Genomic DNA, 17,797 nt, shown 5'->3' with positions numbered 1-17,797 from the left:
TAGATAAGAGGGTAAAGATATAATACGTAAGTAATAGAGGTATAGAGCCCTTATAAATAGAGGCTTTCATTTTATCATGCTAACTTGTGAGTGAACATTGTATACATTGTTCTGCTTGTGGGTGTGAAGGCCGATGAGAGCTTACTGTTGGGCCAATACCAAGTAATTACTTTGGAGATACAAAATGGGCGATGTTTCCCCCATCAGTATTTCTAAGGCTTAAACTGATTTTAAGTGTAATAGAACTAAAGAGAGATTGGACGGCAAGCTAAATAGGACATTTTGTAAAGCTTTATATGGGACATAGGCTAAATAGTATAATTACTTATAATGTAAAATACTAGCAAATATTGATGAAATTATTTTTTTATTCAGAATTCATAAATTGGCAACAGATGCAGTATTAAATTGGGTACCCAGGGATTAAAGGGTAATTAATTTACAGATTGGGTGGCTAAAAGATCACTAAATCTAAGGTATATGTTTGACATAGCCTACCAGTTTGAAAAGGGGACAGTTTAGCACTAACAGGCTGATAATGATTTAAAAAAACGTCTTGTCTGAAAAACTTAAAATAGAATGTATGAATGAATGTATAAAAGAAGTTGAGAAGTGAGGGAGTAGTTATAAAATTTTATCACACTGGTTTATACTCAATACTCATCTGCTGTTGGGAAACGTAAACTCACCAGTAACTGAGATACATAGATTTTTAAATGAAAACCAGTTGTAAAATAAAACATAGTGTTGGATGGGATTTAAATTATTTTGTACATAAATTTATTGTCTCAGGTTATTGAGAGAATTTGTAAGGTTAAATTAAGGCTACTTCTATCTATAGGCCTATTTGTTTCCTTAATTTAAAGACGGAACTACTTGACATGGCGGAGTTATTGTTTTTGCTTTATACCACGTCCAGGATTAAGTTTAATCCAGTATCAAAGTTAATATTCAACACTTAGAGGAATCAGCGTTACGGTAGTTTTACGAGTCTAATCATGTTCTATATCCTCCGGTACGGTAGGGGGCGGTATGAACGTGAAGTTGGTATTGCAATCCGCCAAATATCAAAACGAAGAAGACCAAAATAGACGGTTCCACGGTTGGTTTTACGACTGGACAAAATTCCTGCAGGTGGCAATAACATGACTTTCGACAGCTGATATATTTTCCACTTTAATATTTGACATTGATATAACAGTTTTCAAGGTAAGATTTTGATAAAATGCTGTAATTGTGAACGAGTTAAGAACTAGCTTGACACAGTGTTTGTCTTAGTGTGGAGCTAACTTAACGCAGATACCTGTGGTAAGAATCAAGTTAACCACCCGTTTGGATGTTGATGCGCATTTGTTTGTCCTGTTACGGTATGGAAACTGTAACGGTCCCTGGAGGGGTCAAAAAAAGGACGAAATATCTCGTATCTCACCGAAAAATTCTCACAGTTTACGAAGCAAATAAAATGAATATATTGACCTGCACGCCATTCTTGTCAAGTTATTCTTGACAAAGCCTATGAGGTGTTACCACATGAGTCACAATATGATTTAAAAAAACATTTATAATGTGGGTTTGCTAAGAAGGGCAATGGATTTCTGCTCATAATAATCCCCATTATGACCATATAAAGTCTGAAACAGTTTCACTTTACTTTACTGTAGTAGAAAAGGAAAAATAAATCCTCCTATTTGAGCTCATTCTCCTTTTTTATGGAGTAGGATTGCTGAGAATGTCAATATAGTCATGTTAATAATGACCTTGACATTGTTGGTGAAGGCCTAGATGTTTTACTGAGCAGTTTTTTGATGACATTTAAGGGACAATCACCTCAACAGGTGTTACACTTTGATAACTTTGTTATTCGGTAACACAATCTGATAAGTTAATTTTGTCAGAGGTTAATCTCACTGAAGTAATTTTAAGACTTCATGTGGCGTCTATGGTTGCAGAGGTATGACGTTTTACTTTTGGTTTTATTTCATAGTGTGTAAAATAAACATTATCATGCCGTATTAGTGTTATTTAGACAGTATACTGCTGTCAGATGACGTAATATTTTGTGAAATTACAATAAAGTGTTTTCCATGATTTGGAAAGGTAAAATCTCATACAGTATCAACTTAAGCTGTTCATTTTTCTTCATCTTGCCTATGTTGTTCCGTTTCACCTCACCTCACCTAAATCCTTCACATCTATGATTTTAATGTGTTTTATTTATTTAGTTTTGACCAAAACCAAGATGCAAACCGAGCTTGACATTTTGCAGATGAAACATCTGTTTACTCTGGAAGACATGGTACTTAAAACTGTGTATGCTCCAACTTTTTAAATTAAAATCCCCCAAATTGTGGCAGAAACACGAGTAAAGTCAGAAAAAAATAAAACTGCTATACAATATACTATCTGAACAATTTCAGAATAATAATCTCTTTATCTGTGTTTTTGTGCTGAAGTCTAGCTGAGGCATGCAGACTGCTGTCAGAGCCGGCAGATGTTCCCTCAGATACTTCAGGAGTGTCTCTAACTCTGCTGTGAACTCAGGTAAAACACTAATGCACACCTATGTAAATGTATTGTTTTACCGGGTTGTTTGTTATAATCAGTGCAAGTTAATCAAGGACGTTTGAGTTGTTTTAGAGCAGGACTTACATGCCTGTCGGCCTGTCAGTGCAGGGTAACTGAGGTAAAAAGTAACAATAATATGTAGGGTTCAAAGTCCCCTTTTATGATAAAATAACAGTGAACGCTTAAGGACACAATGGAGCTTTTAAGTTTCTTCTGATCCAGTTAGTAAATCATTTTGTACATTTGATTTTTACTCAACGCCGACACTTGCAGAATCAGTAAGACCTGTGACCCGTGATAACATCCCACAGCAGGAAGAGTTTAGTGCCTGGTCTCACCTAAACTCTGTTGAAATTCCCGTCATTGATGCCGATGTGGAGTTGTTAATTGGAACCAATGTTCCAAAAGTAATGGAACCATGGGAGGTGGTTAACAGTAATGGTGAAGGACCGTATGCCATCCGAACCCTATTGGGCTGGGTTATTAACGGGCTACTGAGAGGAGGCAGTGAGACTGAGAGCAGCTGTCACACCATTACAGCCAACCGGATATCCATCGCTCACATAGAGGAACTGCTGGTGACGCAGTATAACCACGATTTCAATGAAAAAACGACAGATGAAAAGCCAGAAATGTCCAGAGAAGATCTTAAATTCATGAACATTATGAACAGCTCGGCTGAATTTAACAATGGACATTACTGCTTGAGATTACCTTTCAGAAATGAGGACGTTGTCATGCCCAATAATCGCCACGTCGTTGAGCAAAGGGCCCTCATGCTGAAAAGGAAATTGGAGAAAAAATCTACACTCAAAGCGGAGTACACTCAGTTTCTCAACGATGTTATAAACAAAGGCTATGCAGAGAGGGTGCCAGAACACCAGCTGGAAAGAAAGGCAGGTAAAGTCTGGTACATCCCGCATCATGGCGTGCACCATCCAAAAAAGAAAACTTTGAGAGTGGTGTTTGATTGCGGTTCAAGCTTCAAAGGCACCTCACTCAACAGTCAGTTACTGCAAGGACCGGACTTGACAAATTCTCTGTTTGGAGTCCTCACGAGATTCCGTCAAGAACCCATTGCAGTGATGGCGGATATACAGGCAACGTATCACCAAGTTAACGTTGCAAAACAGGATGTAGACTTTCTCTGCTTCCTCTGGTGGCCAAATGGGGAACTGGCACAACATCTCACTGAGTACAGAATGACAGTTCACCTGTTTGGCGCAACATCATCACCCAGCTGTGCTAGCTTTGCTTTAAGAAAGACTGCTGAGGACAACAAGGCAGCATTTCCAGCACATGTCATTGATACCATCAAGCACAATTTTTATGTGGACGACTGCTTGAAGTCCTTGCCGTCAGAAGCTGAAGCCACAGCTTTGGTGAGAGACCTGACAGCTTTGTGCCAGTTAGGAGGCTTTCAGCTGGTAAAATGGATCAGCAACAACAGATCAGTGCTGGAATCCATTGAAGTGGAAAAACGAGCCAAGGAAGTAAAGGAATTGGATTTGGACAGAGACAATCTCAACACTGGGATTGCAGTGGTGCGCAGAAACTGACACCTTCAGGTTCAAAATGGCATTACAAGAAAGACCATTTACAAGACGGGGTATTTTGTCTGTCATAAGCTCAGTGTACGACCCTATTGGATTTTTAGCACCCTTTACCTTACCTGTCAAGTTGATGCTGCAAAATCTTTGTAGGCTGAACTACAGTTGGGATGAGCACATCCCTCAAAGCTACCAGCAGCAGTGGGTCGGGTGGCTAGAAGATATAAAAAGGCTCAGTACATTAAGTGTGCCAAGATGTGTCAGGCCTAAAGACTTCGGACAGCTCATGAGTGCCCAATTACATCATTTCTCTGATGCTAGCGAAGATGGGTACGGCACAGTCTCCTACCTGCGGCTGCAGAATGAAAGGAACCAGGTTCACCTTGCCTTCCTCCTGGGAAAGGCACGAGTTGCTCCAGTAAAGAAAGTGACAATTCCAAGGATGGAACTAACAGCCGCTGTGCTTGCAGTGAGGGTCGACAGGATGTTGAAAGCAGAGCTGCAATTAAAGCTGGAAATTTCTATTTTCTGGACAGATAGCACAACTGTGCTAAAGTACATCAGGAATGAAACGAGGCGCTTTCACACTTTCGTTGCCAACAGGGTTTCTGCTATAGGAAAAGCTACCGCTGTGTCACAATGGAGGTACGTGGATACCAAGCAGAACCCCGCTGATGAGGCCTCTCGTGGGGTCAAAGTTGAGTATCTTCTCACATCCAGCAGATGGGTCCATGGCCCAGACTTTCTCTTCAAGGATGAAAGAGAATGGCCCACTAATATTGTGGAGTCCACTTCTATCAGCAGTGATGATCCTGAGGTCAAAGGAGAGGCCATAGTTAGTACTGTGATCATCAAAGATGCACCAAATGCAACGACCCAGCTAATAACCTACTTCTCTTCATGGAAAAGGTTAAAGACTTCAGTAGCCTGGCTTCTCCAGCTGAGAAAGGCATTGCAGATGTTGAGTCAGAAGAGGAAGGAAATGAAGGCTTCTGTGTCGAGCAATGGGCTTGACATAACTCAACAAAGAAAGAAAGGCGACGAGGAGATGAGGACGCTCAGAGACACATTGGGTGGTCAAATCTTGTCTCCTGAAGATATTTCTGCTGCTGAGAGTGCCATCATTCAGTATTGCCAGCTGGAGAGGTTCAGTTGTGAAATCGCTGCACTGAAAGTTGGAACATTAGGAGTGAAGAAAAGCAGTCACATTTACAAACTCGACCCAGTGCTGGAAAATGGACTTTTGAGAATGGGAGGACGGCTTAGCAAAGCAGCTATGCCAGATGACACGAAACATCCAGTCATTCTCGCTAAAGATCAGCACATTTCCACTCTCATCTTACGCCACATTCATGAGCAGTTAGGACATTGTGGAAGAAATCACCTGCTCTCCAGACTTCGCCAACAGTATTGGATCACTAATGCGAATGCTGCTGTCAGAAGGCTCCTCTCCTCTTGTGTCATGTGTAGACGCTACAGGGGGAAGCTGGGTGAACAAAAGATGGCAGATTTGCCAAAAGAGAGACTTCAACCTGACCTCCCACTGTTCACAAATGTGGGTGTTGACTATTTCGGCCCTTTTGAAGTTAAGGCAGGCCGCAGCCTCATTAAACGCTACGGTGTCATATTCACTTGTATGGCCAGTAGAGCAGTGTATTTGGAAATGGCATACTCGTTGGATACCAGTTCTGCGCAGATTCATTTCTAGAAGAGGCCAAGTATCACACATAAGGTCAGATAACGGAACCAACTTTGTGGGAGCAGAACGCGAACTGAGAGAAGCTCTGTCTGCTTTGAACCACAAGAAACTCCAAAGTGCGTTACTTCAGTCTGGACTGAAATGGAGCTTTAATACTCCTGCGGCATCCCATCATGGAGGAGCATGGGAAAGAATCATTCGCATGGTCAGGAAGGTACTGAACTTTGTACTTCAGCAGCAACACATGGATGATGAAGGATTGCAAACTCTTCTGTGCGAGGTAGAATCCATATTAAATGACCGTCCTCTTACAAAAGCCTCAGATGATCCCAATGATTTAGAACCCTTAACTCCAAATCACATCCTGTTGTTCAAAGGCAAACCCGCTTTACCACCTGGTCTTTTTGAGAAAAGCGACCTTTACAGCAGACGACGCTGGAGGCAAGTTCAATTCCTCGCAGATCTCTTCTGGCACAGATGGACTCGGGAGTACTTACCTCTGTTACAGGAACGACAGCGGTGGATAAAGGACAAGAGAAGCTTTGTTGCAGGAGATATTGTTCTGGTGGCGGACTCCACTGCTCCTCGCGGATCCTGGCTGTTAGGGAAGGTACTGCAGACCTTTCCTGACACATATGGACTGGTGCGGTCTGTCAAAGTTCAGACCAAGTACAATATATTGGAGCAACCGATTATGAAGATCTGTCTGCTGTTGGAAGAGGATTAAAGACTCTTGTAAAGACTCTGAGCTTGGGATGAAATCGACTCTGGACACATGAACATCATTGAAAAAAGAAGAAACTATTTTAATTGGCTTCAAATGTTCTATGGCATGGAAATTGTTATGTTATTATACAGTAACAATTAGGGGCCGGTGTGTTGCAGCCAATTCAGAATTCAGAATTCAGTTTGTGTGCGTGAATGTGGGTGTGTGTTCATGATAGGCACTTTGGTTGCTATTGGTTACCTGAACCGCTGTGGGCTTCAAGTTCCCTCAAGCGGCATTTTTTGTGGATCGATTGCCGCTACACAATAGTTACACTGCGCTCTGCATGAAGCATAAGCCAATCATGCCTTTTAAAGCAGATATGACCTTTTTCCAATAAGGTAAATGACTTGTGTGCACAAACAACATAATATTTTTTGCACGTAAGATTAAAGAACCTCACAGGACTTGAGGGGCTCCATGTAGATCAAATAAAGAATTGAAAATAATGAGATTAAATGTAAGCAAACAACACAAGAAGATGTTTTTAAATGTCTACATTAAGCTCTTTCAATTTCTTCTGTCTCTCTTTTAAAACTCTTTAACCGCTCGGTTATCAAAGATTAACCACATCCCAGTCTTCTTCACTTGAACATTAACCAGAGTGAACCAGTTCGGAGTAGTTCAGAGGGTTTGATAGGCAGGTTTGATAGGAGTTTGGCCAAACTATATTAACACCTGTTTTAGTACGACTGTAAAAACCAGCTGTTTGCTTCGACTGAACTGCTCACAGAGTTTTGCAGAAACCAGTTTGACCGTAGAACAGGAGAGAGCAGTCGTAGTATTAGTTTGAGAAGTTTACAGAAGTTGTGGTGAGGTCTGTGATGGAGCAGTCGGACCATTTAAAGTCTCTGAGCCCTGCTGAGTTGAGGCTGTTGATCAGGAAGGAGGATCCCAGAATAAAAACCACGTCTGGATTAGCTGACGGTAAGAACCGTTCACCTGCAGGGCTGCAGGAGACACTGGAACCGTGCATGCACAATTTATGGACTTTTTTTGTTTTTATAGCGATAATGACTGTTGTAGGTCTTATACAGGCATCAGTATTACATCTGTTTAATGAGCAGTCAACACTCTGCACAGCACATTTAATGTTTAGTTTTATTACTGATCTTCTATGATGGATATTTTAATATTATTATTACTATTATTATTATACACATGAAATAAGGCTTTGATTTGTAACATTAAAATGTCTGAATGAACTAATGCCATGTACACCAGACAGTTAGCTACAAGATTACTCATTTCTAAGTTGTAATTTTTACATGCATACGTTACAGACAGTATGCAAACAGGAAGTGCCTTTGTTTACATTTTCCATTGAAAGTTTCAAAATAAGAGATCTGTTGGACAGCAGGAGGAGGTTTTTCTTTAAGAATACTACAGGACAAGAGCAAATAGACAAGACATGCTGCTTTGAGAGTCGCTTTAACAACGAAGCACCAGCATCAAAACAACTGTCAAATGAAAAAAAATTATTTGATTCAAACTCTGCCATGAGTGTATAAAATGAGATGCAGCTGATGCAGTAAAGTGAGTAATCGAGTTTGTAAAGATGAGCTTTAGGAGCCGAGCAGAGTTCAGTGATTCATCGAGTACTTTACATTTTGATTTTTGCTCGAGTTTTCAAGCAGATTTTTAAATGACTGTTGATATATTATAAAATGTAACATCAGATAATGTTTTACTGGAAGTATGAACTGGGAACTCTTTTCACCTGCTGTCTCGTATTAACACTCGACAGCTGCTGGGCTGCATGCTAGCTTCCTTGTTTAAGATTACTGTGAGTCGGTCTGTTGAGGACAAGAAGAAGAGTCTTACTTTGTCAGACATAATGAATGGACTCTTTTACTAGATCAAACATGCATAACAAATGTTTGTGTGTGTGTGTGTGTGTGTGTGTCAGGTTACCAGCAGGCTAATGTCGTCATCCTGCCCAATCATCTGGCCGATGACTTTGAAGACTTCTGTCGCAAAAATCCCGCCCCCCTGCCGCTCCTTTATCGCAGCCAACCAGGAGAGACTTCCTGTCCGCCTCTCGCTAAACATGCCGACATCAGGTAGACACACACGCACACACACACACACACACACACACACACACACACAGATGGAGTTTCCTACAGATTTTGGTTATACTCTGACGTTTAGTTTTGGTGACAATAAGATTTTACATTTTTGATGCATGTGGGAAATAAGAAAAAAAACAGCTCAGATTCCAAAAAGCCAACTTGTCCTTGAAACATTTGAAGCACCCTTAAAGAGAAACTTATTATTCTTTGTGATGAACGATTTTCCACAGTCACTTGAATGTTTCAGCTCTGTATAAACCAATCTGAGCAGATTTCACATTAACTGAGTTTTAGTTGATGTTTATGACTCTGTGTTGCTGCAGCTCCTGTTTGAGTCCACCAATGATTTTGTAAAGCTGTTAAAAATTTACCGTAATGTCTTGAGAAGCACCCCACCTCTTAACATGTAGAGATTAACCAATCAAATGTCACTGACATTATAGAAAAAATATATCTGAACCTGATCCACCTAAACCAGTGTGAAAATACACATACAGGCAAATATATTACTTTTTAAAAATCATTTCTCATCTTAAAAGGGACTTGAATATAAAAATGTTGTCATACATCCAACTTTACTTAATATTAAATAAAAAAATATGGGTAGCTGTTAATTTATATGTAAATAAAAATATCTTTCATCCCTGTGCTTCCATTTAGTCTTGCTGACTGTACAAACCCGTGAGACACATGACGTGTCTGTTTTATCTGTTTGTCTCTCTGTGTGTTCAGGACGGATGTTTCTCAGTACTGTGTGTATGAGGAGGGCCGGATGGTGAAAACAGTCTCCAGTCTGCAGAGTTACAGCGCTCAGACCAGGTATTTATACAAGACAGACAGACAGACAGACAGACAGACAGACAGACAGAGCATCACATGTTCAAACATGGCTCCTTAAAACATTGTAAACACTGTGAGTCTTTTCTTTACATTTAGATAAGAAATTATAACCTTTATTAGTCCTACACTGGGAGACATTTGCTGTTACAGCAACTCAAGGAAACAGCTGTACAAGAAAAAATATAAACTTTAATAATAAGATAATAACAATAAATATACTCCAACTTATAGTGATGATTATAATAGAATTAAAAAAACGTTGATGATGTGACAGAGAAGCAATGGCATTACATTGTGCAGCATTTCTTCAGCTGTACCAGAAAGCAAAAGAAGTGTTTAACACAGTTATTATATTTAATGGCTTCAAGTCTAAATCACAACATCTTGACTTTGACTCTGGATTATGTTTTCACTCTTTATCTTTTTGTTCTGCTCACAGGATCGGATCCGAGCAGCCGGCTGAGCGTCTCGCTCGGTGGTCAGACATGGTGTGTTTCTATCAGGGCTGCAGTTTCGGCTTTGAGGGCAAACTGAAGCAGGCTGGAGTCCCTGTGAGGAACGTGGAGCAGGGCACAAACGTCAGCATGTTCAGGGTACGCTTCAAATACACACAAAGCTGCTGTGTGGACTAAATTAACTGTGAATATTAACATAGAACTATAGCTGGTTTGTGGAACATTCCTGTCTAATTCTATCTGGCTAAATTCTAATTAGCATAAATATGTAGGCCTTGCATGATAAGATAACGCAAAACTTTAAATCAAAGCCGATCCAAATTAAACGGAGAGTCTCTTTTAGTAGCCGGTCGTGGCTGCACATTTGATGAATAAATGTGGGTCTCAATTAGAAGCCGGTCTACATGAATGTTTATCTGGCTGTCTGAACAGTGAAGCACAATTTTCTTCCCTTTCACTCAAACGCCACCTTCACATTTACTAACTGCCGTGGCGGCACGGAGAAAGAAGCAGGGCCTGAATTCTGTCAGGTGTCAAGTCTGCAGAACAAAAAAACAGTAGAAGCAGAAGTGAGAAACTTCTCCGATAAGCCGAAGAGAGAGAGAGAGAGAGAGAGAGAGGGAGAAGCTAAACTTCCACTTCTGTCAGAGAAAGATTGTAAGAAGGCCAGACTGTGTAGTGGCCGGAGGAAGAATGTACACGATCAGGTGGAGCTTAATGTGTGAGCGTGGATCCACAGCTTGCGAGCACAGTCCCACATGACTCGCTGGTTGCAGCAGGTAGGGTTAGATGTGCTGTCTCATAAAGCAGGATCAGATAGGTGATTTGTGTTTGATATGATAGTCGTTAACCTCACACAAATCGATGAGGGAACCAGGGAACAACATCTTATCAAATGTGGGTCTGTGGTCTAATTTGTGTCAGTTTAGGGTCGTTAACGTGAAGAAGTTTAAGAACCACTGATATGAATATTACGAATAAAGGTACGCAAATGGCTTAAAGACTATCAGGGCAGAAATAAAACATCTGTGTGTGTGTGTGTGTGTGTGTGTGTGCAGACTGCAGTTCCCTGTATCCCTGCAGGAGTGTTCAGCTGCCCTCTAGTGGTCACTATGCGCCCTGTTCCAGCTGCCATGTTGGATGCAGCTGTTGAGATAACCCACCTCAACCCGCTGGCACATGGAGCTCCTGTGCACATAGGAGACCCAGGTACACACACACACACACACACACACACACACACACACATACACACAGGGCATAGTAATCTTAATTCAGCAGTACATAACGTGTCATCATGTGTGTGTAGCTCTGCTGGGCATACAGGACGTTTCCTCTCCAGACTACGGGGATCGAGTGGAGCTGCAGCCCGGAGACGTCACAGTGTTCTGGGCCTGCGGAGTGACCGCCGTAGAGGCAATACTCAGCAGCAGTGAGCGATCTGATTGGCTCATTCTGTATTCACTTCATGACATCATCTTCTCTAAGAAGGGATCAACATTCAGACTTCCTGTTCTGTCTCTTTCCAGAGCCTCCTCTGGCGTTCAGTCACTCTCCAGGCTGCATGTTACTGACTGACGTCCCAGACTCCGCTCCTTCTATACCTGTCGGAGGTGTAGACCCCTCCGCCTGTGATCAAGACCCTGAGCTGATCCCCCTCAGCTTTCTGGTGTCCCATAATCCCTTGTTGTACAGTTTGGCGTCAAAGAGGGCCGTGGCAAAAATCAGACAGCTGGAGACGATTATTGGAGACGATCCAGGTAAGCATGAGAAAAGAGTGATGTCGTTTGGGTTTAAATTATATAAAAGGTTCTGGAGCTTTATGAGAAGACAACGTTTGTAAGTTTTACAGCTGTTCTGCTTTCCTGTGTTACTATTAGTTAAATAACACAGCATAAAACAAGAGTGTTAAGATTCAAATGACCAAATCAGGAGCTCCTTGACTGATGATTTGACTAATCAAAGCTTTGAGGGCAGTCCTAATTAAATGTAATTATGCTTCAAGCACATTCCTTAATCAGTCAGAAGTGAACAAGCTGTCTCAGAAAGAGAAAAAAAACAGGGAACAGAGGACAAAGGAAGAAGATATGAAGGAGGTAATGGATTATTGGCAGCACTCCTTAAAAACACCAGGCAACAACTACAGTAATTTTTTAACCAGAAAAAGCGATGTAAAGGCTGTTTCTGGTTAAAACCCAGAGGTCTCCTTTTAGTTGTAATAAAGCAAACCCAAAGACAACCTTTATATTCATGTAGCTGCTCCAGGTGACCAGTGGAGGGAAACAAATGTAACTTTTTCCAAAACATTTTGAACCTATTTATGTAGACCATAATAACCCTGTCACTCTCTGTAGCCTCTATGGTTATAAGCAACATGTAGGATGATGGTGAGTTCAGGGGTCGTGTGTTTTCTTGCTTCCTCTTCATCTCGATGCTGCAGGTCGATGTGAGTTTGTCACTTTGTGTCTCCAGGCCAACGAGGGATCAGAGCTTTATTTGTTCAGGATGAACTTCTGCGCTCCTGTCTGGCACTCTCACACTCATCCTCTGTTGCCATAACAACCGGCTTCCCCACACACTTCATGCACAGGTACCTAACACATACACACTTAACACATAGTTATCTGACTTATGTGGAGTCAAGGCTACGTTTAGTATTACGCCAATGGAGCATGACTTGCTTCTAGCCAAAGAACTGGATCTTACAGGTGAGTGCTGCTCATGAGGAGTGAGCAGCAGGGAATCAGCAGAGAGTCTGACATTTCAAAGAGGTGGAAGAATAACATCCTTAACTGTCACATCACCAGAAACAGGAAGCAGTGTCAAGTTTGGATCAGGACCTTAAAACAAACTAATGATTACTATTTCTCTTTCCCTTTCAGCCCTCCTGATGAGACTGACGGCCCACCAGGAGCCATCGCTATGGCAACCATGCTGCTGTCCCTGGGGAAACAGGTGACGATGGTGACGGACAGGAGAGCCGTGGACATGAACCAGGCCATCATTGATGAAGCTGTGAGAAACGGTGGGAGAGATTTAAGTGTTTTAGATCTCTGGGAGATCAGAGGAAACCATTACCCTTCATCATATCATATCATGCACTTTGCTGTCATGACTCAGTAATTGTACCCTCAGGTGTGCTGAAGAGTGCCGTCCCATTGGTCACTTTTGAAGACAGCGGCCCAGACTCTGCACTGCACTTCCTGTGTCATCATGGAGACCCCAGCAAGCCCAGGTTAACTGACCTGTTGTGATTTTTGCAGTAAGGAAATTCACAATTCAAGTCATGCGGTCATTTAAAGTGGAAATGTGTGCAACCAGGTACGACCACCTGGTGGCGATAGAGCGCAGTGGACGAGCCACGGATGGAAACTACTACAACATGAGAGGAGTGAACATCAAACATCTGGTGGATCCCATTGATAACTTATTTATAGCTGCCAAAGAAATACCAGGAATCATCACGACAGGTCAGAAACACGTATTACATTTAATTGTTTTTATATTTATGTCCTTATTTTACCTTTTTTTTAACCTTATTACTGTAGTAACCATGTTATTACAGAAACTTTGCAGATATTTCTCTCTGTGTGTCTGTAGGAATCGGTGATGGAGGTAACGAGTTGGGGATGGGTAAGGTGAAGGAAAAGGTGGAGAGTCTGATGCCCAAAGGGAGTCTCATCGCCTGTGATGTTCCTGCTGACTTCGCCATCACTGCTGGTACGGACTCACAATCACTGTTCTAGCTGTACGAAGGAAACACTGCAGATTAGACTGTTACTGTTAAACGTCTTATCAGACATCCCTTTGCAGATTGATGTTTTTAAAGTTGTCTTTAAAATTTCTTAATTTATTCATACATACCTTCAAATTCGGTGTATGAGACACTTTTCATACACTTTTTTCATCTAAAAAGTGGGCTGCGTCCTGTATACAGGTGCGACCAATATTCCAGTATAAAAAGCAGAGAGAGGTATTTTATTGTGACAGACGATGGCGCTATACACTCGCTAAAGCTTCGTCACGGACATGCGGCGTCATGATCGCTAGTGCAGCCGCCATCCTCACAACAAACGACGTTACCGTAGGCTGAGCTCAGCTATCGCACTGGTAGCTAGCAGGATTGCAGATGGTGAAAACAGATGGACGACGATCTGTGTGTGTTTAAATGTGTTTCAAATTAAAATAAATTGAAATAGTGTCGAAATAACTTGTAGATACGTTTTTATTCATAAATAGAGATAGAAAATCGTTTTCCCTCTGGGATACCCCCAAAAACAGACAGTCTCATATTTCGTTGGAACTTATATTCCAGATTTTACGGTACCTTCATTCGTGATTAATCTTCATGTGTAATTACTGCAGACTTTTCCTGCTTTTATTTGCTTGCAGTAAGTTTGTTCTATGTATTCCTTTTAATTGTAAAATGTATTGGGACTATGTTGCATCATGAGTCTGTGTTTTACATTTCGTTGATTGATCCCTATAAGTATGGATATGAGTACACAGTGGATGTAACAGTGGAGGAGAAGGGAAACTGAAGAGACGAAATAATCAGGAAATTACTTGCTCAGCTTTCTGTCTGTCCTAGAGGATCAGTACACACACAGGAGAGCTAGAAACAATGTGAGAGTCCCTAAATGACCTGATCTTGGTCTTTTGTCATTTCACTTCACCAAAACAGATATATTATTATTACTGCAAAACTTCTGTTTGTTGAAACTACAACATTAAGACTTGTGACTAATTATTTTTGGCTACATTTTTACTTGTCTCCCGCCAAACTGTGATCCTAAAGGAAGCATTTTCTTTTACCGTGTGAACATGTTTACTGGTTTTAATTACAGTAAGTTTAAAATATACAGATTTCAGACTCTTTTAAATCATAAATACGTTAAAGGGGGTATTATGCTTATTTCAAGCTTCATATTTCACTCTGTGATACCTGTGGAGTAGCTCAGCATAATTTACACTTAAAAAAAAACTCTTCCCTGTTTTCACACTGGTGCTCTGTGCAGGCCCTCATACAGCCTCTGCCTTAAACGACTCAGTCAGCTCTGTCCCTTTAAGAAACCCCGCCCCTACAATCCTACTCTCTTCTGATTGGCCGGCTCTACGAAGCCTGCTGAGGCTGCACTTTGTGCCGTCACAAATTGCAGCGTGTAAAAAAAAAAACTGTCTGAAACCTGGCGTTCCCGAAGCCTGGGGCTTACGCCAACGTTTAGTCTGGACATCAAACATTGTAATATTATATGTCTTAAAATGTGGCACAGCATAATACCCCCTCTTTAAATCTGTATCTTGTATAAACCTTCTTTGGTTTACATTCCTCCTCAAACTCTCCCCCCCGTCTCACCCTCCTGCAGGGGTGTCTAACTGGGGAGGATATGCTGTGGCCTGTGGGCTCTACCTGCTCCACACCTGCCCCTCCCACCAGAGATACCTGAAGAAAGGACTCGGACTCACAACCCCCCAAGAGCAGCTCCAGGACTGGACTGCTAACCTGCCGTCTGTGGACAAGGTGACACTTCTGGATATATTCTCTCTTTCTGCTCTCTTAATAATCCATATTAATAAACACTGTAATGTCAATTTAACCTCTGCCCTCAGGTGATCATTTTGGTCCACTCAGGTTTACAAAACACCACTTCAAATAAACAGCTTTAAAATCATATATCGTATATACTTGTTACATACAAAAAACAGGATTAAGACTCGTATATAATGAAAATCTTTTTCAAGCTTTAAAATAAGATTTAGCAGCTTGTATTTTTGCATTACAGTATTTATGTATGATTTAATATGAAAAGTGACAAACCTACTGAAGATGATCACCTCTGACCCCACTGTACTCTCCCTTCTTAAGCTGAAACAGCAGCTGAGTCAGACACAGTGGGAGACTAGATAGTGAACACAGTGGAGCTTTTAGATGACAGATATTTCCCTCAGGGGTTGATGGAGACGAAAATGGAGCTAAAAATAGAGTAAAATTTGGACGTTACACGCTGCACATAAAACCATAACATGAACTAACAGCTTTGATGCCTCGTGGACCTAATTGAAAATCTCTCTCTCTCTGGCAGGAGGAGTCGATCCTCGCCACTCTGGTGAAGTTTGGGATAAGAAGCGGGAAAACTGGTAACCTGGCTATGGAGGTGGACGGTTTGACCTTTCACCCCACACACTCTGACATCATCACCAGACTGCTGGAAGTCACACGAGGCTCCACACCTGCCTGATCTACTTATCATGTCTGTTCTCAGCAGTATTTTTAACTAATAGAACCATGAAACTAACCAGTCTGTGCAGTGAGCGCTCATGAAGCTCCTGTGACACACAAACAATCATTGTGCCTCTGTGTGAAACTGTTTCCTCTCTATTCAGATCGCGTAAAGTGAGAATAAAACAGAATGAAAAGAGAGTGTGTGTGATTGTAGATGCTGTCTTGGTTACCTTTCAGCCCCTTTCCTTGACTACTTGTTATAGAACAAATCAGACTCACATAAAACCAGCTCTTTCCTTCCTCCACTGCTTCACTGATAAATAAGCCACAGAACAGGCTGTAATGGCTGTAAAGTTATCTTTAATCACTTAAAGTTCTTGTTTTTTCCACTGACAGGCTCAGATTGTTATTCTAAGGGTCTGACAACATTACAGAAAGGATCCCTACAGAGACAGACCTTTTTGCTAGAGAGGAAGATCCTTTTTAGAGACTATAAACGGCCTTTTCATCCAGCTCTTCAAAGCCACCAGACTCCATTTGAAAAACAGCGATTTTACAGAACATAAGAGTTGCTGGTCTACCTTTGCTTTAACTTGTAAGGCTGTGTTATTGAATGTTATGCAAATGTTTGTGTTGGATCTGAACTAAAGATTTAAAACTCTAAAGTCACACAATAAGACGAATAAACAAACTGGTTGAGACATCGGTAGACCAGCACCTCCAGTGTTGTGTGAGGTGAAATTACTGTTTTTGTCTATGGAGTCTGGTGGCGTCTCAGAGAGCGATGTAACAGCAAAAGGAAAAGGATCTTACTTTAACAAAAAGGTTTTTCTCTGTTGGGTTCCTTTCTCAGACTCTCTGGCAGGGCTGCGGAGGCTGCGTGCCCTGCTGCCGCTAACTTTAACTTAGCTTCTATCTCTGGTTAAATGATAAAGTTATTAAAAGAAGGTGTGAAGACTTGGGGAACTAGAAAACCTGCACTTCTGCAAACAAATGTGCATGCACAGGCTCGTGCAGGCTGATATAGGAGATTGGTGTGGCACTAATTTAAAAAAAAGTGTAGTGTATTAAAGAAGCACAGTATGAGAAACATGTTTAAGTTTTTGGCGTGCAAACAGCTGCCACATGTCTGCCTCTGAACACAGTATAAACACATTAAGGTTTATTTTAGATGCACTAGTGATGCTTCTTTAAGGATGCAGAGACAGATGAACTCAACACATTCCACAGACTGATTAACAAGTTGGATCCAAACTTAAAATTCACATTATAATGTGACTTTGACCCTGTGATGTGTAAATCTGACAATAGAATATGCATAAAGAGGGAAAAAGAGGGGAAACACTTCCTCCTTATATAACTTCACCACTTTATACCCTGAGCCTTAAACTGTTTCCTGTGTATTTACTGCCAAGCAAACAGGCAGTTTTTAATGTTAAATTTAAATTAAATGGCCATCTGTTCCTGAGTGTATTAATAAATTCACATTTTATATGCAACCAGAAGCAATCTACACCGTGTGTTTGGTAAAGTGAGAGTTAATAAAGACCTTTTACGCCCAAAAGAAGCAGCTGAATATTATCACACAGTTTGTTGATATTAACAAAGTTAAATTGTTTTATGT

General features: G+C 41.2%; 1 protein-coding gene across 1 annotated transcript; it reads left to right on the top strand.

The window, feature by feature from the left end:
- The first annotated feature begins 1,168 nt into the window (after nt 1–1,168).
- Nucleotides 1,169–17,797, top strand: LOC138591051 (D-glutamate cyclase, mitochondrial-like). Its single transcript, XM_069661558.1, has 15 exons — nt 1,169–1,209; nt 2,454–2,541; nt 8,490–8,643; nt 9,388–9,474; nt 9,935–10,088; nt 11,009–11,159; nt 11,260–11,382; nt 11,480–11,710; nt 12,423–12,540; nt 12,833–12,975; nt 13,086–13,185; nt 13,272–13,420; nt 13,551–13,670; nt 15,317–15,471; nt 16,034–17,797. The coding sequence occupies exons 2-15, from the start codon at nt 2,466–2,468 to the stop codon at nt 16,187–16,189; spliced, it is 1,917 nt and encodes a 638-aa protein (XP_069517659.1). The 5' UTR covers nt 1,169–1,209; nt 2,454–2,465; the 3' UTR covers nt 16,190–17,797.

This window comes from Semicossyphus pulcher, unplaced genomic scaffold, assembly GCF_022749685.1.
Source record: "Semicossyphus pulcher isolate SPU_LCO1_2020_fin unplaced genomic scaffold, fSemPul1.0.p SCAF_14, whole genome shotgun sequence".
In the NCBI taxonomy this organism is placed as follows: Eukaryota; Metazoa; Chordata; class Actinopteri; order Labriformes; family Labridae; genus Semicossyphus; species Semicossyphus pulcher.
The sequence above is the reverse complement of the archived record's forward strand: the minus strand, read 5'-3'. Positions and strand labels throughout refer to the sequence as shown.